Raw genomic sequence first — 24004 nt, 5'->3', positions numbered from 1 at the left:
GCTTTGTTGTCCAGGCTAGAGTGAGTGCCGTGTTGTCAGCCTAGCTCACAGCAACCTCACACTCCTGGGCTAGATCGATCCTTCTGCCTCAGCCTCCCGAGTAGCTGGGACTACAGGCATGCGCCACCATGCCCGGCTAATTTTTTTTTTTTTTTATATACATATCAGTTGGCCAATTAATTTCTTTCTATTTATAGTAGAGACAGGGTCTCGCTCTTGCTCAGGCTGGTTTTGAACTCCTGACCTTGAGCAATCCGCCCGCCTCGGCCTCCCAGAGAGCTAGGATTACAGGCGTGAGCCACCGCGCCCGGCCGGGTTTTTAAAGACATGTATTACTTAATACTGTGGTATTTTTTTCGTTAAACTTTTTATTAAGTATGAAGTGTCCGATTTCCCTTAGTACTAAGTTTGACAGTTACTATCTCTGATATTTCCCTTCGATGCTGCTTGTTTTATTTTTATTGTGAAGGCACATCCTACATCTTTCAAATGCACGGTTTGGCTTTTGATTTATCTCTCAAAATTTGTCTTAGAGCAATTTTTGTGAGACCTCGTATAAGTAAAAATTAGCGTTATTTTCTTTTTTTTTTTTTTGAGACAGAGTCTCGCTTTGTTGTCCAGGCTAGAGTGAGTGCCGTGGCGTCAGCCTAGCTCACAGCAACCTCAAACTCCTGGGCTCAAGCGATTCTCCTGCCTCAGCCTCCCGAGTAGCTGGGACTACAGGCATGCGCCACCATGCCCGGCTCATTTTTTCCTATATATATCAGTTGGCCAATTAATTTCTTTCTATTTATACCAGAGACGGGGTCTCGCTCTTGCTCAGGCTGGTTTCGAACTCCTGACCTTGAGCAATCCGCCCACCTCGGCCTCCCAAGAGCTAGGATTACAGGCGTGAGCCACAGCGCCTGGCCTAGCGTTATTTTCTAACATGAGTTCTGTCATAGAATCAATGCAGCGAGCACAAACGGCTCGAAATATCAACAAAGTGTTTGGGCAAGATGTGGCTAAAGAATGCACAGCACGTTGGTGGTTTGATTGAGGAGTTCCATTCTTGTCATTTTAGTCTTGAAAATGAGCTGAAACCTGCAGTGTAAAAGCGGACCCGTGTCAGCCCACGCATGACTCGGCCGCAAGGTCTGACAGTCCTACGCCAAAGATACTGGACCATTTGAAACAACGGGCAAGGAGAAGAAGCTGGACAGATGGGAGCCACGTGAATTCAACAAGTGTCAGCAGGGAAATCGTCTCCCGGCTTGCCTTTCTTTGCTGCGCCACGACATAAAGGCAAACCATTTCCACACCGTGTTGTTATGTGATGAAGAATGGATTCTTTTTGACAATCACAAGCGTGCCGCATAATGGTTGGATAAAGATGAAGTGCCGAAACACGGTCCAAACCGAATGTTCATCCAAAAAAGCTCATGGTGTCTGTCTGGTGGTCCAGCGCTGGCATGAAACCTGGCCAGTCGATCACAGCAGATGTCTACTGCAACCAACTGGATGGAATGATGAAGGTGCTTATGATTAAGCAGGCAAGACTGGTCAAGAGAGACAACCCAATCCTCGACCACACGTAGCACAGACTACAGAGGCTGGCCTTGGAAACTGTCATCTGCTGTCTTCACCAGACCTTGCAACCAACTGACCACCATCGCTTTGAACCAATTCTTGCAAGGAAAACGCCTTTTGCGATTTCATCCCCACTCACTCTCCTTCACTGATGGTATAAACAAGCTATCAAGATGGCAAAACTGTGGCAATAGTTTGATTAATTGCACTGCTTGAGATATAATAAACTACACTTTTGATTCATAATTGTCAAATTTTTAAAAATCTTGAACAATGTAAGCTTTAAAGGTTAAAATCCTAGCAAATAGGAAATGGTATAAATTCAGCCAGGGTCCTCCAAGTTTGACAGGAGAGGGAAGAATCGACATTAGCTCTGTCGCTGGTGACCCTGAAGGATGGATGCTTTGGCCCCTCATCCTATGGTGTCCAGGCAAAACCACCAACTAGAAACCAAAATAAAAGACATGGCACTGAATAACCATCCTCTACAAGGTACCTGAATATCTGGTACTATATTCCCTCACCTGTAACAAAAAAGGAGGGAGTTAATATATATGTTAAAGTGAATGAAATCAAAATATTAGTAGAGTTATACAATACTTACTAAAAAGACCACTGTCTTTCAAAATCATCTCGTGGGTTTCTACACACTTGCTACCCTGGTCCAAAACACGTTTAGAAGACAATTCTTTAAAACCGCCTTCAAGAACCGTGGGCAAGCATACATACACCCTGCTTAGTTTATGGTTGTTTTTCTGAGAAAAGTTAAACAATACCGTCCACATAAATAACTCATCAGACCTGACTCCAAAACACATATTTCCAAATGTCAGATAAAAATCTGTCCCCATTAGAGAAGGTCTACCTAAGTTGCTTTGACAATGATAATAGCATCACAGGAGTAAGTTTGAAATCTCCACATTAATTCTTGAAAAAGCAATATTCATTGTAGCAATATTTTACAGGTTGTGGTATGTTTAAAAGTTATTTTAATCCCCAAATAGATTAATTTTCCCTCCTCATATCCAATATTTACCCTGAAGTTGAATAAACTTTCTCCTAATCTTTATACATACCCTTTTTTATCCACCCCAATTGATAAAATAAGTGGATTGGTTGAATGGGAAAAGGAAGGAAGAAGTGCATCAGGCCACATTTGGTGAGAATTACTGTGCACCAAATGCCACGTGGGTGGCCTGCTCTCTTCTCCTGGCCTCTGTGTGACTAGAGCAACAACCCAAGCAACAGGCAGTCCACTCCATGAGCATCTATCATTCTGTGTTCAGGCATTTGTGTACATATATGCACATACGCCAAGTCAGTAAACGCACTGTTAGCTAATTTGGAAATCTAAGGCATAAGCAGTTACAGAAGTTACATATGTCTATACATTCTCTTCATTTTCTTAAAAAAAAAAAAAAATGAGGGGCATCACTTGTGTGATAGCCTTTAAAGCAAGAACTCGCAGGTTCTTACATTAAGTCATTAAATGTTTGGTTCTGTTACCTTAATTTCCTGAAGCCACATCTTTCTTTACTTACCAGATGCACATTCCTTGAATAAGTAAATCCCTGGTCAGTTTCCTCACTTAGCTCAACCTTTGCACTTTGCACTTTTTTTAAAACATTCATAGTGTTCTCTCCTTTCAGCAGAGCCTGGAGGCAGCCAAGACCCATTCTCCTAAAATTTTACAACTCTCCCTAGGCATATTTATAAAGTGTTACCTGAAAAATGCCAATGAGCCACTAGACACGCCATTTATGTGCAATTCATTAAAAAGAATTTACGTCCATGCCACTAGTAAAAACTATTCATTCCCCTGCCTCTGGTTTGAAAGGAGGTGGTAGGTTTGAGTCAACAAAAACCATCTCTGGCCCTTTTCTCCCCCTCGTTGTAGGCATCAGCCACTCCACAGGTATAAACTCTTATTACACCAAAAGATCTCGGTGGGTAAAAGTGGATGAGATCTCAAACACAAAAACCGTTTTGACTATAATCTACCTCCTGGGATTAAGTAAAAGCCACAGCCAACCAGCCCAACCCCTGAGCATTATTAATAGTGGAACGAGGCAAACACTTGGAAACTTGGCTCAGACTGTGCTCAGTGTGGCAAACAATGCAGGCACACCGTGAAACGAATGTCAATTTTAAGAAGCCAAGTTTGAGCTTCAGACTTCTCAGTAGTGCCCGTTCCCCAGGTGTAATGTCGAGAATGAGCCACTAGAGGGCAACCGTTTAACAGTGGACCCCAACCTTTCTGGCACCAGGGACTGATTTTGTGCAAGACAAGCTCTTCACCTGCTGGGGGAAGAGGGGCAAGGAGCGAAGGTGGAGCCCAGGCGGGGATGTGAGCTGGAGGAGCGGCTGTAAATACAGATGAAGCTTCGCTCCCTTGGCCCCTGCTCACCTCCTGCTCTGCAGCCGTAGTTCCTAAGTTTCATGGAAGACAACTCTTCCACGGATGGGAGGCGGGGTGGGGGTGAACCAACTCTGCAGCCTGGTCCCTAATGGGCCACGGACCGGTCCTGGTCTGCAGCCTGACAGTTGGGGGCCGCAGCAAAAAAGATGCTGTTTTAAAGGACCGTACATTAATTTAGCCATAGTAACACTACTTCACGACCAGGAGGAGGGATATAATCAAAGAAAAAGGCAATAGTAGTGTTACAAGAGAATGAAGAGAAACTAGTAACCTCATACTGGAAATATAATAAGGTACAGCCACTTTGGGTAACAGTTTACAGTTTCTTAAAAAGTTATAATCAAGTTGCCATAAAATTCAGCAATTCCACTTACATGAACCTTCTCAAGATAAACAAAAACATGCTCACATGAAGGCACGTTCACGAACACTCATGACATCACATCTAATAGCCAACAACTGGACATGATCCAAATGACCAACACTGGTGAACAGATAAACAAAATGGTATAAGCATATGATAGAATACTATTCAGCAATAAAAATGCTACAATGTGGGCCGGGCGCAGTGGCTCATGCCTGTAATCCTAGCACTCTGGGAGGCCGAGGCAGGTGAATTGCTCGAGGTCAGGAGTTCGAAGCCAGCCTGAGCAAGAGCGAGACCCCGTCTCTACTATAAATAGAAAGAAATCAATTGGCCAACTAATATCTATAGAAAAAATTAGCCGGGTGTGGTGGCACATGCCTGTAGTCCCAGCTACTCGGGAGGCTGAGGCAGCAGGATTGCTTGAGCCCAAGAGATTGAGGTTGCTGTGAGCGAGGCTGACGCCACGGCACTCACTCTAGCCTAGGCAACAAAGCGAGACTCTGTCTCAAAAAAAAAAAAAAAAGCTACAATAATCCAGATGCAAAAGACTATACAGTATGAATCAATTTATAGGAAATACTGAGAAAAGGCAAATTCACAGCAGATCAGTGGGCTACCCATGGGGAGGGGAGGAGTGGGAACTGACTTGCAAGAGGGCTCATGAGAATTTTGGGGGGAATAACAAAAACGTTCCAAATCTGGGTTATGATGACATTAGCACAATCTATAAATTTACTGAATCACTGAATTGTACACTTATAATGAGTGAAACTTATATAAATTATACCTGAATAAAACCCCCAAACCCTCACTGATTTAGTACTGCATTAGAATAGGTACTGGGAAATGAAACAAATGCACTGTGTATTAGAATGTAATACAAATAGCTACGATGTCATTTAGTTCTGAGATCTGGTTTCCAGACAGGAAAAAAAGATCACTATTCACAAACGAACAAGGGGAAAATCGGGGGATTTATGGTCAGGTAAGAATTTTATTACTTTTGGCCAAAGGCCATTACATTTGTTATATTAAACAGAAACACGGGTTTAAAAAGAAAGGTTGTAAAGTTTCAGGCAGAATGCAATTATTCTCTGAATCTCCATCTGTACTCTGGAGTCATAATTACAAAGGGATTTATAACACATCAATGTGCTGAGGGACTGGTATAATCGAAAATGACTGATAGCTGAGACTGAATGGGCCAAAGAGAGACACTTGTAGTGACAGGTACTGAAAGGGGCTTTTCTATACCAAATAGTCTTACAGTTCCTTTCCTGATCTCCTCGTTTAAATTTACTTAAGAAATTTCAGGTATAATAAATATAAGGGATCAAAAAGTTCTTTCTGTTAAGGTCTAAGGAAGGTAGGTATGCATTCAACAAATTTAAGAGAAATATAGTGGGGCATGTAAGAGAACAATCAGTGAATATCAATTAAGACAAGACTATGCCTTTTCTTTGCCTTCTAGAATGGTAGTGGCTAGTGGGGTTATGAGAGAGAAGAGCATTTGAACAGCTCTCCCATTAGTATTTAATAGTTCTTAGTTAAAACTTATAAACAAAATACTTTTAAATGCTTTACTGGGCTCTCGGGAAAGCAGGGAAACCTCCAAGGGCCAATGGAGACAGAACCTAAGCAGAGGTGCTACTGAAACAGGAAAGCCAAGGCTGCCCAGGAGACAAAGCCATTATCAGCACTGGGACTGGAAAACTAAGTCCTGGACCCACAGTAAGGGAGGAGCCCAGAAGAGCGCTAAAATGTCCCTGTTTTGTTCCCTGATCTGGAGAAACAAATGCGAAACCTGTCCGACAGAGAACTTTCCCAATTTGGAACCTCTGGATTCCCGCAGGTTCAACTAAGTATACATTTACAAATAAAAATGAGCAAACACAGGAAGAACAACACACCATAAGGAAACGTTCAGCAGAGAATATAAACACATTTAGAACCCCAAAGACGTGAGATCCTGGAATTACTGGCTACAGGCTATAAAGATAACTATGTATGAAGTGTCCCCAAATAAAAACAGAAACCAAAGAAAAAGAGGAAGTCCTGGCCGGGCGCGGTGGCTCATGCCTGTAATCCTAGCACTCTGGGAGGCTGAGGTGGGCGGATCATTTGGCTCTGGAGTTCGAGACCAGCCTGAGCAAGAGCGAGACACCGTCTCTATTAAAAATAGAAGGAAATTCACCAGGCAACTAAAAATGGAAAAAATTAGCCAGGCATGGTGGTGCATGCCTATATAGTCCCAGCTACTCGGGAGGCTGAGGCAGGAGGATCGCTTGAGCCCAGGAGCTTTGAGGTTGCTGTGAGCTATGATCATGCCACTGCACTCTAGCCAAGGTGACTGAGCAAGAATAAAACAAAGTATTTTTTTTTAAATTAGCATATACCCAATAAAAAAATCTCTACACACACACACAAGATGAAAGTGAATCATAAGATGTAATTCAACATACACTTTCCTCTGTTCATAGATCAAAGAGCCAAAAGAAAAGAATGGCAAATTACAGCAGAAGACTTGACAACACAATTTGATAAAATGTACAAGTATAGAAATTGCACCAAAATAGTAGAGTCAGACTTTCCAAGAATATATAAATAATTGCAAAATTTACACACTAGGCCATAAAACAAGTTTCAATACATTCCCAACAGGTGGAATCACACAGATCACTGACTCCTGACCAAATGAAATTAAAATATTTTAAAATTATAATTTAAAAATACACTTCGAAATTCATGAGTCAAAGAAAAGCTTGTAATGAACATTTTAAACACATTTAGAAGCATACATTAATGAAAATAATACATATAAAACCTGTGAGGTCCAGCAATGGAATTTTTAAAAATAAAGCTTACCGATACTGACAAAAGTCCCGAATGAACGAAAAAGATAGTGAATTGGTAGTTAAAACTTTTTCCTCAAAAGAAAACTGTAGGCCCAAGTAGTTTTACTAGTAAGTTCTATCAAATGTCCAGAAATGGATTATTTTAATGTTAAATACTTCAGAAACAGAAAAAAAGAATACTCCATAACTCATTCAATGAGATTAGTAAAACTATAAAAACAGACAAGAACAGTATAAGGAGGAAAAAATTATAGCCCAATTCCATTCATGAGTAAATGCAAAAGTCCAAAGCAAAACATTAGAGTACAGGAATATATATGTTTTAAATGATCACTATTTAATGATGAAATTGGGCTTGTCCCAAAAATGTAAAGATGGCTCAACATTCAAATATCTTTAAATATACTGCAATTCTCACATCACCAGATTAAGTAGTGAAAAAAATACATGCTTACCTCAAGAGATGGAAAAACAAGTGTTTCATGAAATTCAACATTGTATAATAAAAGCTCGGCAAATCAGAACTTCCTTGTCCTCGTAAAGAGTAGCAAAACCTAGGAAGATTCAATATTGTAGAGCTGTCAATACCCCCTAATGAGCCTACAGATTAAATGTGATTTGAGGGGGGAGGGAGGAATGAATCTCCTAGAGCTGCTTCTTGTTTGTCCTCAAGGAATTTGACAAACTGATTTTCATATTGAATAAAGGAGGAAAAGGCCAAGAACACTCCTTGAGAAAAATAAAATGGGGAGAGATTGGTCCTACCATGTGTCAAGAAATATAATTGAGTTATAGCAATTAATGTGCCACTTGGCCCTTGGTTAGGCAAACTGACCAATGGAATAGAACAGGAAGTTCCAAAATAAACATTTACTTACATGGAAATCTGCCACTGTAGCCTGGGTCTCTGGGGAATGGATGAATTAGTCAATAAATGGTGCAGAGGAAATTGGTTTTCTACACAGTAAAAAAGTGAAAAAAAATTTTTTTTTTTTGAGACAGAGTCTCACTCTATTGCCCAGGCTAGAGTGAGTGCCGTGGCGTCAGCCTCACTCACAGCAACCTCCAACTCCTGGGCTTAGGCAATCCTTCGGCCAAGGATTAATTGGCCAATTAATTTCTTTCTATTTATAGAGCCGGGGTCTCGCTCTTGCTCAGGCTGGTTTTGAACTCCTGACCTCGAGCAATCCACCCACCTCGGCCTCCCAGAGTACTAGGATTACAGGCAAAAGTGAAATTTTAATCTATCTCACACAAATCAATTCCAGGTGGATTAGAGATTTAACTATGACCCATTTTTGATATTTAGAAGAGACTATATGGGAGGCCAGGGCAGGAGGATCACTCAAGGTTAGGAGTTCAAAACCAGCCTGAGCAAGAGCAAGACCCCATCTCTACTGAAAAATACAAAGAAATTAATAGGCCAACTAAAAATATATAGAAAAAATTAGCCGGGCATGGTGGCGCATGCCTGTAGTCCCAGCTACTTGGGAGGCTGAGGCAGGAGGATCGCTTAAGCCCTGGAGTTGGAGGTTGCTGTAAGCGAGGCTGACGCCACGGCACTCTAGCCTGGACAAGAGAGTGAGACTCTGTCTCCAAAAAAAAAAAAAAATTCTGTTCACAAAAAACCAAAGCAAAAAGATAAGCCACAAACTGGGAGAAGATATGTAGAACAAAAAATAAAGAACAAGAAGATTAGTATCCTGAATTTTATGTAGAACTCTTAGAGAAAAAACAGAAAAATGAACAAGATATCAAAAGGTATTTCACAGAAGAAACAGGAATGCCTAACATGTTCAACTTATTAATAGTCAGGAAAATGTAAATTAAACCCACAATAAAATACCACTTTATACCTACCCGACTGGCAAGAATGAGGTCTTACAAGAGCAAGGGAAGGAGAAATCATACTGTCAGCTGGCATGACCACTCTGGAAAAGCAGCAATGCCCACCACTGTATCACCAATGTAGGCACAAACATTTTGGAAAACAACTTGGCATTATCTTTTAAAACTGTTATAAAGCTGATCAGGCACATACCTTACAAATTGCCAACTTTGCTTCTAGACATACACTCTAAAGAAACTCTTGGACATGACCACCAAGACATTGTATATGAACGTTCATTTCAGCATTATTTGTAAAAGAAAAAGTGAAAACTATATCCCACGTAAATTGTAAAACTGAACCTGCTGAATAAAAACATCAAATTGCATAAGACTATATCCAGTATACTGTTTTTGTAACACTCACGAACATGGTTTACAGACGTGTAAAAAGAAAAGAAAAAAAAGCAAAGAAATGATAGATTCAAGACAGTGTCCCTCTAAAGAAAAAGCTAGGCTGGGACAGGAATTGAGAAGCAACACAAAGGTAGGGTTGATACTACCAGAAATGTTCTAGTTCTTAATTAGTGGGTACACAGTTGTTACTATTATGCTTCATAACCTCTATGTCTATATATGTATCAAATATTAAATATAGAAACATAGTGACCAGAAATACTTTCACACTACTGAGAGAGACTATGATAAAGGAAATCATCTTTCCTCAAATGTGCATATGCTATATTACCTTGTGAAAACAGTGGGATAAGCTAGTAGAAGTGGAATAGTTTGAGTGTTTTAGTCACAAAGAGTACTACTGGTGTACCACTAATTAGTTGTGGCTCTTGGACACGTTAATTAACGTCTTTGAGCCTATTTTGTTAACTGTAAAATGCAGAATTACTGTAAAGGCCAAAAATGTTATGAAGTGACTGCTACATATGCTATTTTAAAAAATGTTAGTACTCCCCATGACTATTACTCAAATTTAAGAAACCCCTCATAGTCTAGTAAGTTTGTTCAGATAGACTGAATTTAGCCTCAACCACTAAGACAATGGAAGAGTGACTTGTTAAAAACAACAAGCAAAAAACACACACCAGAATTTTTGCATTCAAATAAGGTTGCATCTTAAAGAGGCTATACACCTCTTTCACTGGCCTTACTATTGCTCAGGCTTATTTTTAGAAATCTTTCATTGGAACCGTTTACTTTTGAAAACATTTTTATCAGTGGAGGAAAACATTAATTCTTTGAGACTAGATTTCACCTGTAAAAATAGCCATAAAATATTTTGAGTCAAGTCTGATAAATAAAGTACACTGGTCCATAATTAAGGTTCTGGTCAAAAAAAATATTTTATTTTTGTAAAGACAGAGTCTCACTATCTTGCCCAGGCTGGTCTCTAACTCCTGGGCACAAGTGATCCTCCCACGTCAGCTTCTAAAGTGCTGGAATTACAGGCATGAAGCCACTGTCCTGGCCAGATTCTGGTCAAAACTAACATATGACTATAATGAGATTAATACCTTTGAGTGACTTACAAATCAACTCTTCAGGCTATTTTCAAAGATGAGTTTCAGAAAAGTTTTTGGCAATGGCGACACTGCTTTTACGAAGAGCTGCCACTTCATGAAGGTTACTAGCTGGAAGGACAACAGTTATCTTAATGCATAGAGTCTCATTTCTATATAGTACGCATCTGAAATTACTATAAAAGACAACTGCTTAAGATTAGTGAAGCTACATCAGTTGGCTTTAATTGTTAATTTTTGTAAGGGTAACAAAGAACTTTCTATTCTCAGCTAAACAAAGATTCTTTATATAACAAAAAATGTTATAGCCGACCTACTAAATCAATTTTGCGTTTGAGGGGTAGAGAATAAACAATGACACAGTTTTGATATAATTCTCTAGCAATCAAATAATGAGAAGCAAAGTTACAAAGACCATATAGGAAGAAGTTCTTTTCAATAGATAATCTGCAATTTATTTTGAGTTAATAAATAGCACTGATGTGACCCCAACTCTTTGATATCAGTACTTGGTAGTATATATAATTATTTATTATTCCGATTTGCTGGAGTGTTATAACACAAATTTATAAATGGTTTTAAGAAAATATTACAGAGAGGTTTTACTGCCACTTGTAATTTCACATGAAGGGGAAAGAGACATAGCCAATGACATCCCAATAATAATTTCTTTAAAAGTCTGGCATGAGAAACCACAGATACATTCTTAACTGATAAAACACGAATTAGATTTTAAACACATTCTCCCTTTCTTATACAAGACAGAAAAAAGCAGCAAAGAAAATTCTCAAGTTTACTGTTTTCAAGAATAGTTTATGCAGTTTCAACAATCCTTAATCTAGGCATTAAACAGAATTATAAATTCAAAGTTCATTTTGGATTAAGAGAATACTAATCCCTAATGGGTGTACAAAGTTTATTCAAATATTTTAGAAATAATCAGTTACATGATATAGTGAAATTAGTCAAAACCAAAATCAAGTAATTTGCTTTTAAAGTGGCAGTTCAATATACTTAATAGTAAAGCAGTGGCTTTAATGACTAAATGAGAGAATCACACAAAAGCACCTAGAACTATTTCTTGAAGAAATATGCACATTTTCCCCTGTTTCTCTTTTCCATTGAAAATTTCAATATTTTAGTGTATTTTATATCACTTTTTGGTAGGTGCTGTTAACATCTGAGGTTAAAGTGATAGGCCTCTCAATAAAGTAGCCATCTTCTTTGAATATTTGATCTCTTCACCTATGAATATAATCATTTTTCAATGTCACGATTCCTTCAGTCTGACTCTTTTTATATCTCAAAGAATGTGCTTTTGTCCTACAACGAGACTGTGCGTACTGATCATGCTATTTATCTTTTCATACTATTGTCAGGTCCTTCAAGGCAATGCTTCTGACTGCCCATTCATGACGTAACAGATAGCCACATGTTCCCTTCATTTCACTTTACTGTCCTTATGAATAGTTCGTATTTTCTGGGTGGCTAGGGTTCCAATTTAGTGTGTTAGAGAACCACTGTATTATAAAAACCAGCAATTAAAATGTAATACTCATGCCCCCCAACTCTATACACATAACAAAGGCAGAAATATGTTAATGAAAAAAACATTTTAAATAATCTTAGGAAATAATAAGATCCTTCCCCCCTGAAAATAAATACAACAAACATACTAGTAACCGTAGCTAAACAAGCATAATACAAGAACTCCATTAGACATGGGGAAAACAGACAGCTAAAGCCAGGTTTTGAGACTTGTAGCAAATCCAGTAAAGTGCTATAGATTTAAACGCTTTTGGAACTGACTGAAATATGGCTGTCGTACAAGAGAACTGCTCGTCTGGATCCAGCAATGATTTATGAACTTGCCCACAGGTGACAGCAGAAAAAATACTAATAGTGTAATTTGGGAACATTTAAATCGGCTTCATGAAAGACATTTATCTGCCAGTGTGAGCACTCTTAAAATTCTTTTCTGGTTTGATATACCCAATACATATTGGCTTTCATAATGTGGTTTTTCCACCCTACGGACGTGTCCAGGACCCCACTTAATGAGAGCGTACAAGCTATTAATTAGTCGATGAACTTGTGGGCTGGATGGATGGATGGGGGAAGTGTCTTTCACTGTCCCAGCTTCCTTATGAAACATAACTGGCCAGCAGTGGACGACAATAAATTTTAAGGCATAACTAAATGAAAATTTAGGAAGGCCTGGGAGAGGTACCAAACTGCGCTGCAAATACAAAATAGGGTATTTTAGGGTTAATAAATATTTACAAAAAATATATACATTTAATGAATGGGCCATTTTATAATGCTGGTTAAAACCATGAAAAGCTGTTAAATCAGTAGATGCATCAATATCCTGGCTTCAAATTAATATACAGAAACATTTTCAATTAAATTTCAATAAATATACTGGCAAGGATTAAATATAATGAGAAAAACAGCAGTTTCAATTTTTCTCTGCTTTTACCAACAATGTTTTATTGGTTAACGATGGACTTGAACTAATCAATAAATGGCAGTTATAAAGGGTTTTTATAAAAATGTATTCATATTCTGATAATAAATAAATCCAGAATCTGTACAGTGGGGAAAACCAGAATGGTGACGAGTAACAGAACAGAAAGATAATAAATCCTGGGTTCAAAATCAAATGATTAAAGAAGAGTATTCAAGGTATTTTCAGATTCTCCATATTAAAGAGTCACATTCTGTATCAATCTTTCACACTAGAGTAATATCAAATCTAAAACTTTCTCTAATATAATATTTCCTCTGGCTCACGTTTTGCTTATTATGAAACACTTTTTGCATGAGATGAAAAAATGAAACTATAAACTCTTTCGAATGATCTTTTGGTGACCTGGCAATTCCAACTGCAATGAAAGAATTCTTATAGCACTGCTACAAGCTAAAGATACAGCTAAGTGACACTCAAAAAGACAAAACATTTTTCCACTTCTGTAAATATCCAAGAAACTGAAAAATCAACACATAGGAAAAAAGCAAGGCATAAATTCATCAGCACCACATAGAAATGATCTTCAAAAGGAGCAGGTCTCTTATGTGACCTTGTGTTGATAAATAGGTTCTAATCTCCCCTCTAGGAAAAAAATCCACTGCCTGAGGTTAATACCTTTAGGCAAAACAAAAGTTAAAACTCAACAAATTATATTTTGATTCATCCAAATTAAAAAAAAAGGTTTCAAAGTTTTGATACTACTTTTAAGCATTTTTTTGGAGCAGGTTTGCTTTTAAGTTAGACTGTCTTCCTTCCCTACTCCATTATTTGCTAAAGCAGGAATCATCAAATTTAACTTTATTACTAATAATTCTCCAGCTACCATTCCAAAAGTTGTACTCAGTCACAACACAACAGTTAACACTTAAAATAAGACTCTAACTGTAGTTTAAACTGCTCAAAGGTGGTCATCTCAAAATCTTGGCTTTCTTTCTTGCCTATCAGATATGACTACATTGTTGGCGGCTGGAATTCAAATCACATACAGTCAACCACATTATTGGATCCACGACCTACATCTCGAATTTGGCTGGTTAAACAGGCACACACAGCTACTCCTGCTCCAGCTCTGCAGTGAGACACAGATCCAACAAGCTCCCACCTGAAAAGACAGAGGAGAAAGAAAATTATCTTGAAACAAAGCACGATTTACTTTACTCCAAATAACAATTGAAGACAAAAAACTCCCCATTGTGGGACTGCTTTTGAAAGACGGCAAGCTTCCAGGAGATAAGATATCCCAAAGTTTTGTATTACTGTGTTTCCTCCAAAATAAGACCTCCCCATAAAATAAGCCCCAGCAGGATGTCTAAGCATGTGCTTAATAGAAGCCCTACCCCGAAAATCAGCCCTAGTGATGGGCGTGGCTATGAAAATCAGCCCTGGTGATGGGCGTGGCTATGAAAATCAGCCCTAATGATGGGCGTGGCTATGAAAAATCAGCCCTGGTGATGGGCGTGGCTATGAAAATCAGCCCTAGCGATGGGTGTGGCTATGAAAATCAGCCCTAGTGGGGGGCGTGGCTATGAAAATCAGCCCTAGTGAGGGGCGTGGCTATGAAAATCAGCCCTAGTGAGGGGCGTGGCTATGAAAATCAGCCCTAGTGAGGGGCGTGGCTGCGCAGCGCATCTGCACAACCCATGCCTGTCCTGGCAGAGCGGGAAAGAACACGAGCAGCCCTTCTCATCCGCCCCGTGAGAGCTAGTGCTCGACAGGAGAGATCGGGGCTGGTGGCTCTAAAGGAAATAGAGTTGCAAGACATTTGGGATGGGATTCGGGGTCTGGAGAGTGAGGATGATGTTCCAGAAGAAGACGACTTCACTAGATTTGAATCAATGTAGATGGTTGTACCGTACTTAAAAAAACATAACACAGCCATTGAAAATAACCCCTAGGGTGTCTTCTTGAGGAAAAATAAATATAAGACCCTGTCTTATTTCCAGGGAAACACGGTAACAACTACAACTAAAGATATTTTCATATTCTGAAATAATCCATTACAGTAAGATGCCATGAAGCACAGAGCAAGCGTGTAAATCACCTATTCAGCACCGGATCGAAGGCTTCCACCGTGTTTAAGTACGCGTTGCCGTTGTGGCCGCCCACCGCAAAGATCCTGCCCATCACGGTGGCGATCCCCACTCCGCCCCTGGGCGTGGTCAGCGCTGCCACGTAATCCCACTTGTTGCTTCTGGGGTCGTACCGCTCAACAGAGCTCAGAGGAGAATTATCATCAAAACCACCTACGGGAAGAAATATTTTAAAAACGGCGTCACACTTCGTAGAAATGAACTACTAAATCTCAATTCCATAGCTGTTACAACCCAATCTTTTAAAACCATTTTAAAATGGCTTAGACAAAATTAGGAAAAAAAAAAATTCAGCCCAACACTTATCTACCACCAATAACAACTATTATCGGAAATTACTTACAATTCAACTTAATATAATGTAATGACATTTTAACTCAATACCAGGATTAAAAATCTTCAAGTGGGAAAAACTGGAGTCCCTGTATCTAAGCAGATAATTTAAGGGGAATAAAAGCACATATATTCATATGACTTGTCGTTAGCCTCCTAAGGTCAAGCAGAACAGTGCTGAAATTCCTTCTCTGTGTATTACGTTTTGTTTGTTTTTGAGAGTATCTCGCTCTGTTACTCAGGCCCGAGTGCAGTGGCGTTGTCATAGCTCACTGCAGCCTCCAACTCCTGGACTAGAGCAATCCTCCAGCCTCAGCCTCCCAAGTAGCTGGGACTATAGGCTCACGGCACTGTACCCAGCTAATTTTTTTGTTTTTTGTAGAGACTGTGTTGCCCAGGCTAGTCTCAAACTCCTGGCCTCAAGCAATCCTCAGGCCTCAGCCTCCCAAAATGCTAGGATTACAGGCATGCACCACTGTGCCCAGCCTATATTTTTAAACAGTAAGAAGGCTTGAGAAGGGAATAAACTACACTAAGTCATATATTTAATCGAGATATAACTATTTACCTTAATACTATAATTGCCATTATAATTAGAGATGGTGGACTATGAGTGAATTCTCACCAATTTTTGCCAAAACTATATCTTCCAGCTACATATTCTAGATGATGACAATCCTTTATAGAGACTGTTATTTTAACAGTGTTCTTTCCTTTAAAAAATAGATGTATCTCTTTATAGGCTCCAAGTTTAAATGAATAATAGCTTTCTTTGGTGACTCAGGCTACTTCACTGAGAACAGAAAGTGTTGATGTTATAATCAGTCTATTTAAAAACAAGGTCAGTTAAAAAAGAATCAACTTCTCTAATGGGTTTAATGTTATTAAATCAACTTAATTAAAATTCACCAATTTTATGTGCATACTTCCATGTATTCATCTGTCATTGCATATCCTGATAAACTAAATTACAGAAATCCCATCCACTCACCAACAACGTATAAGCATCCATGAAGCTCACTAACTCCATTGCCTGCTCTTCGTTGACCCATTTCTTTAACTTCTATCCATTTATCCAGATGTGGATCATACCTTTCCACACTAGATAAAGAAGCCACTCCATCATTGCCACCTACTGCATACACATGGTTCTAAATGGAGAGAGACAGACAAAACACATGATATTATGTAAGATACTGGGCTATAAGGACAATGGACACCTTCCAGCTTCTGTTTACTGCTTGTTTGCTAACCGCAAGGCATTATGGGTACATTATGGGACGCAGAGGAGAAAGACAAAGAACGTGGAAACCAGAGTCTCTCAGCTAGGACCCGGAACAGGTTGGAGCCTGTGAGGGGCAGGATGAAGTAAGAGTCACTGTGCGGGCGGATGCATGACCAGTGTGTAAACAACTGAGTTATAAAAAGGGGACTAACACAAGAAGGAGGGTCCCTGCCCGGAGAAGAGGCCACTGCGCTGGCACTCTGGGGGCTCGGACCCTAGCTCGAGCTAGACAATAAAACTCCTTTTGGTAATTACAGCCTCGGTGACTCTGTCTCTGTCCTGCGGCCTTGTGAATCTCGAATATAACAATTAGATTTTGAATTTATTTATGTATCGCCCTAACGGTGGACCAGAATGTGTAAGAAAGCAGTATTTCATTAAATAATGCAGTATATAATCAATATCTTCATGCTGGCGACAGGCAAACATCGGGCCTCCCTTTGGTTACGAGGTGACGCGATGCGATGGGCAAGTTGCCGGGTCACTTACTAACAGAGCCACAGAGCCGACTCCTCCACGGGGAGTGTTCATGGGCGCCACTGCGCTCCACTGGTCGGACTCTATGTCGTATCTCTCCACGTCATTGAAGCAAGTGTTGTCATCTAAGCCTCCAATTGCATAAATCGGGCCTCCTAAGGAGGCCAGAGCAATTCCTCGCCTGCAAAGACAATTAAACAGACTTTAACATCTGGGTTTGTTTCCAGGAAAAAAAACTAAGAAAATTGAGCTGATGCAAGTCATTTATCATGTTAACCTTCAAATGGTATAGTTTGTTTCCATTATTTTTAGTTATTTATTTATTTTGAGACAGAGTCTCACTCTGTTGCCCAGGCTAGAGTGCCGTGGCGTCAGCCTCGCTCACAGCAACCTCCAACTCCTGGGCTCAAGTGATCCTCCTGCCTCAGCCTCACGAGTAGCTGGGACTACAGGCATGCACTACCATGCCTGGCTGAGTTTTTCTATGTATATTAGTTGGCCAATTAATTTCTTTCTATTTATAGTAGAGACGGGGTCTCGCTCTTGCTCAGGCTGGTTTTGAACTCCTGACCTCAGGCAATCCGCCCGCCTTGGCCTCCCAGAGTGCTAGGATGACAGGTGTGAGCCACCGTGCCTGGCCTGTTTCCATTATTTTTAGACTTATCCAAGCTTCTGAATAAATGGCTGCGGGGTTGCCAAGCTGTGCCACTCTATGTGAATAGTGCCCCCTAGAGTTGTTCAGTGCACCGCCCACACAGGCTAAACTCAGATAAAACAACAGATTAAAATCCAACAAAATGGTATAAAGGAGTCCCAGATATTCAATTAGTAAAACACACAATTGCATGATAGAGAGGTCAATGAGTTGACAGAGATGGTTTGCTGTGGAGGTCAGAGGTCACTCTCATTTCTGAATTCAAGCAGCTTGTTTTGTTGCAGGGTTTCATTATACCACACAAAAAATATTAATTTTTATATTACGAGCTTTATATCATACTGCTTTATTTCTCAAGGGCATTTATTTTTGCCTCTTTCAAAGAAAGACTTCTTAGCCTATGTTAAAAATCAATATAATGGTGATCAGACAAAATTATCTCGATTTCTTAAAAAACACATTATAGCAATCAAAAGTTGAACTATTATAAAACTAGTTATTTGTAACTAACTTGGATACAAAGTAGTAGACTTTATAAGCCTCTGCTACCTTGCTTCTTCATCTGAGACACAGCTGATACTGAGTTAATAAGGTAAAGCACTTAGAACGATGCCTGGCCCATCTTTAGCGCTATGTACTAGCTGGTAGTATTACTGAAGAAAGCAACTGCTCCACTGAGAATGTGACTCTAAGCTTATCAGAGAATATCCTAGGAAAAAATTCGTAAAGATAATGCCACCATTCATTTTCAGTCTCTTTTATCTCTTTTCTCTTGAATATAAAGCTATGACTTATCAAATACAATGGTTATAAAAATGTTCAGGTGTGTGAGAACATACGTATGTCCTCTGTAGGACATAAGGATATTCGATCAGGGTAGAAGCAAAGTAAGTCTGTCTAATAATAATTCTTCCTCCTCCCCCAAACCACAGAAGCACATGACATTATCGGCTATTTCCTACTCCTCAAAACTCTCTTCTCTTGATTTTCATAACATCACACATTTGAGTTTCCTTCCAAATCTCCAGCTGGTGTTTCTCAGCTTCCGTTCTTTACATTCTTTTACACCACCATGAAATTATGAAGCACATTCTTTACACCACCATTAAATTATGAAGTCTCCTAAGGCTCTAAGGCCTCTATCGCTGTATATTCTCTCTCCCTAAGCAATCTCATTCCTTCCACAGATTTGTAACTCAAATATATATTTTCAGACATATATCCAATTTCTACTTAAAAATCTGTCTTGCTGGCTCTTCAACCTTAACTTTAATCTGAAATAAACTTACCACCCACCTCCCTGTGGTAGCCACAATTTTAAGACCTTCTCCCTCCCCCCAACCTACATCCCCTGGCGTTATTCCCACGACTATGCTACATTAGGCAGCAGGGGGGTTTACCTGGGGTGGGTCTCATCTAATCATACAAACCCCTCAAACGCAGAGAGGTTTCTCCAGCTGGCAGCCAGAAACTCAAATCCAAATGGTGGGTTCAGCATGTCACTGCTTGTTTGAAGATAACAGAGAGTATGTCGAAAGGACCTGAGAGTGACTACTAGTCAACAGGTAAAAATGAGAAATGCAGTCCTGTAACCACAGCAACTGAATTTTATCCATAAACTAAACAGCCCTGGAAGGGGCTTCTTCCCCAGTGCCTTCAGGTGAGAGCCTAGCCCAAGATCTTTATATTCTGGCCTTCTGAGACCCCGAGTAGAAAACCTAGCAAACCTGCAGGACTTCTGAACCATGAACTAATAAATGGGTGCTATTTTAAGCTGCTAAATTCATGACAATTTATTACAAAACAATAAAAAACTAATACATCCCCATCATAAGACAAACAAAAAATTTTTATCCTGGTTGCCATCTTGTTTTTCCTAATTCAGAAAACAGCACCACTACCCACCCAGTTGCTTAAGTCAGAAACTGAAGAATCATCTTTGCTTCTTACTGTTCTTTCCATTTCATATATCTCATTATGATGAAGACTCGGTGACTGTACACTTCTGAACTATCTTTCAAATATGTCCTCTTTTCTCTATCTCGGTTTCCACGACTTTAGTCCACGCCCCCATTATTTCTTGACTGAACTATTACAATAACCACTTTTGGTCACACTTTTCACTCTGGTCATCCTCAAATTCCTCCTTCACTTTCTATGCAGAGGATCTTTGAAAAGAGCAATCTGATCCTATCATTCTCCTGATATTTAAATTCAAGATATATATTTCATATGTATTTTTCATTCAAAGCCCATCAGATAAAATAGCCTTGACAAAGCTGAAAGGCCTTCACCCTCTGCCCGCCCTTTTCTGCCTCATTTCTAGACACTTCCCCTCCTTGATCTCTCGGCCCTACCGGACTTCCTTTATGCTCTCTGCTCTCTTTCACCTCCAAGTGTTAGAAGGCTCTTCATTTCTCTCCACCCACCACTTCTTACCCCACCCACAATCACTTAATCAGGTTAAATTATTCAATTCCTTCAGATCTTAAATTAAATAAGACTTTCTTAAGATCTTTTCCACTCCGCAAACACTTTTTACTTATCCTGTTCTAATGTTACTGCCCTTATTGTCTTTGTTATCTTCTCTTTTAGAATGTAAGCTATACAAAGGCAGGGCCTTTTGCTATCTTATTTATTGCTGGTAGAAGAATGGCATCTTCAATCTTCACCATTTGATATGTCATATATGTCTTACAGTGGGCATTTAACTTTTTTTGTTAAATAAATAAATGGATCCTTAGACACGCTCTGTTAGGATGATGAGTTTCAGTAAAACCACAGCTTGAACAAACATCAGTGTCCATTTTAGTAGAAAGATGAAAAATAAGAGGAAAATATAAAGAAAACCAAATCTTTCACATGTATAATTATCTTAAAATACATAGTGAAAAGAGGATTTGGGGGAATATAAATTATAAGCAAATAACATGACAAAATAATTATAGCTCTATTATTTTTTACACAGTGGAACAGCTACTGTAAATGCTCAGAGATTTCATTTTATTTATTTAATTTTTTGAGACAGGGTCTCACTCTGTTGCCTGGGCCAGAGTGCGGTGGCATCATCACAGCTCACAGCAACCTCAAACTCCTGGGCTCAAGCAACACTCCTGTCTCAGCCTCTCACAGGTACATGCCACCATGCCTGGCTAGTTTTTTCTATTTTTTGTAGTTTTTCTATTTTTTGCTTTTGCTCAGGCTGGTCTCGAACTACTGGCCTCAAGCAATCCTCTTGCCTCAGTCTCCTAAAGTGCTAGAATTACAGGCATGACCCACTGTGCCCGGCCTCCAGGGCCTATTTTAAAAGATTAAAGAAACTCAACTGATATTTTGCTAAAGAGGTTTTATTCCAAATTGGCTAAAAACCAACTTAATAGCAAGGATATAACGATTAAAAATGTGCTTTGGGATTTCTCCCTCATTTTAATCCATGCATTAAAATTTAAACTATCTGTAGTTACCACATAGTACAATCAAGCCCTATTTAAAATGCTGTTTGTAGGCAGTAGGAGGTAATAGTTTAAGAGTAGCTTTTATTTCTTAAGATTTTTTTTCTCATAAAGAAAAATAAGCTAAAAAAAATCTCTTTAAAGCATTAACTCTCCTCACATTTCTATCTAATCTTTCATACTTTATATGGGGTTTTTCTTTCTAATCATTCATGTTTTAACACATGAAAAAAATCTAGCTAAAACACTTTGCTAAATTAATCAAGAATAGAAATTTAGATGGCAATGTATCCTTATGTGAAATTCAGTTTAAAATTGCTCATTTCGATAACAAGTCTTTTTTTTTTTTTTTTGAGACAGCATGGCACCTTGCTCTGTTGCCTGGGCTAGCATGCAGTGGTGTCATCATGGTTCACTGCAACCTGAAACTCCTGGGCTAAAGCAATCTGCCTCAGCCCCCCAGGGAGCTGGGACTACAGGTGCATGCCACCATGCCGGCTAATTTTTCTATTTTTTGTAGAGATGGAGTCTCTATGTTGCTGGAGCTGGTCTCAGACTCCTGGCCTCAAGCAATCCTCCTGCCCCAGCCTCTCAAAGTGCTAGGGTTACAGGTGTGAACGACCTCACCCAGCCACAAGTCATTTTTAACTCTTACAAAATATTGCTATAGTTTGCCAACCATACAAGCCACAATGTCTGAAGTTAGGTTTTGTTAGTTTGTTCCTTTTAATAAAACTGCAGGTATTATATTTTTATCTTTGTTCTCTAAACAAAGCTACTCTTAAGCAGTTTGTTCAGTATTTACTCAGTCATATTCTCTCTTCCTCCCTTGTATTTTCAGACTAAAACAAAGAGGCAATATTATTCTAGAATCTAGGTTTATATAAATTATTATGCTCAGTCTTTGAAATCCTCACCCTATTTACTGAACTTTAAATTTGAAAAAGAAAAATAATAGGTAATCTAATTTAACCTCCCACTCAGTGTACAATATATGTGGTTTTTCTGACATACACCATTCCAGGCCAGGCACAGTGGCTCGTTTTAAAAATTTAGAGAGGCTAATCTTTTATTCTCATAGCCCAACTGATGTTACATATCCTATTTCAAAACCACAGCTACAGATACAGAGATCAGTACAAAGAACAGTAAGACTATAAACGCCCTTGATCTAAATAAAGGCTTTACTTCTCTTAATGTAGGCAATTATATTATATTCAATTTTTTCCTTTAAGAACTGAATTTCATAATGGTCCAGGTACTTTTCTCCATATGAAACAATCACAAACCTGATTTCCCACCACGTTGTGCTGGTGTAATTGACTTTTTAAAATACCTAAAGAAGATTTTAACCTATAATTCTGTTTTTAATACTTTAGGTTTTACTGAGAGTACATCTGGTCTACTCAGTCTTTTGAATACTGATTTGTCACATGATATTCGTTATCCTTCCTCCTTAGGAGAGCTGAAAATTTCATATTCAAGTCATTAATAAAAAGGCTGGGCACAGTAGCTTATGCCTATAATCCTAGCACTTTGGGAGGTTGAAACAGGGGGATCACTTGAAGCCAGGAGTCCAAAGACCAACCTGGCCAATATATCAAGACCCCATCTCTAAAACAATTTTTTAAAATTGGCTGGGCATTCACGCCTGTAATCCTAGCACTCTGGGAGGCCGAGGCGGGCGGATTGCTCGAGGTCAGGAGTTTGAAACCAGCCTGAGCAAGAGCAAGACCCCGTCTCTACTATAAATAGAAAGAAATTAATTGGCCAACTAAAAATATATAGAAAAAATTAGCCGGGCATAGTGGCACATGCCTGTAGTCCCAGCTACTTGGGAGGCTGAGGCAGGAGGATCACTTGAGCCCAGGAGTTTGAGGTTGCTGTGAGCTAGGCTGACGCCATGGCACTCACTCTAGTAGCCTGGGCAACAAAGGAGACGCTATCTCAAAAAAAAAATTGGCTGGGCATGATGGTACATCCCTACAGTCCCAGATACTAGGGAGGCCAAGGCAGGAGGATAGCTTGAGCCTGCAGTGAACTATGATCACGATACTACACTCCAGCCTGGGTGACAGAGCAATACTCTTGTCTCTAAAAAATAAAAATGAACATGCTAGAGTACTAATTATGTTACTAAAAATCTTCTCCCCTTTAGACTGATCCATTTATCAACATATTTCAATTTATTGCAGATGAGAATTTAAGATATTAATGCTCATGATAAAATCAACGAAGAACGATTGATATTTTCTTAGTATGATAAAATATACATGGCCTTAGTCCTAAAGTCAGTGTCTTATTTGAGAAACACTAGAGACATTACCACTAAGATCAGGAACAAGACAAAAACATCTACTATCTCTGCTACTATTCATCTGTATTAGATCATCAGCCAATACAATTAGACAGGAAAAATCAATTAGAAGCATAATAAAATAAATTAGAAAAAAAGCATAACAAAAATCAATTAGAAGCGTAAGAATGTGTGGGGAAATTGGCAAAAAAGTTGAATAAAGATATTAATTAATGACAGATATTAATTAATGACACTGTACCAATGCTAATTTCAATAAAACTATACTATGGCAACATTCACAGGAAGCT

At 39.1% G+C, this 24004-nt stretch overlaps 1 protein-coding gene across 4 annotated transcripts in view; it reads right to left on the bottom strand.

The window, feature by feature from the left end:
• Window positions 1-13037: 13037 nt before the first annotated feature.
• KLHL8 (kelch like family member 8) overlaps window positions 13038-24004 on the bottom strand; it is a 32534-nt gene continuing 21567 nt past the window's right edge. For all 4 annotated transcript variants that reach the window (XM_020284562.2, XM_075998743.1, XM_012774062.3 and 1 more), the window contains 4 exons: window positions 17303-17471; window positions 16520-16679; window positions 15147-15348; window positions 13038-14207 (listed from right to left, as the gene is read on the bottom strand). In XM_020284562.2, coding sequence (XP_020140151.1) covers window positions 14084-14207; window positions 15147-15348; window positions 16520-16679; window positions 17303-17471 — 655 coding nt within the window. In that variant the 3' untranslated portion in view covers window positions 13038-14083. The remainder of the gene's footprint in view (window positions 14208-15146; window positions 15349-16519; window positions 16680-17302; window positions 17472-24004) is intronic.

Source organism: Microcebus murinus, chromosome 29 (genome assembly GCF_040939455.1).
Source record: "Microcebus murinus isolate Inina chromosome 29, M.murinus_Inina_mat1.0, whole genome shotgun sequence".
NCBI classification, from domain to species: Eukaryota; Metazoa; Chordata; class Mammalia; order Primates; family Cheirogaleidae; genus Microcebus; species Microcebus murinus.
This window is presented reverse-complemented; position numbering and strand designations above follow the sequence as displayed.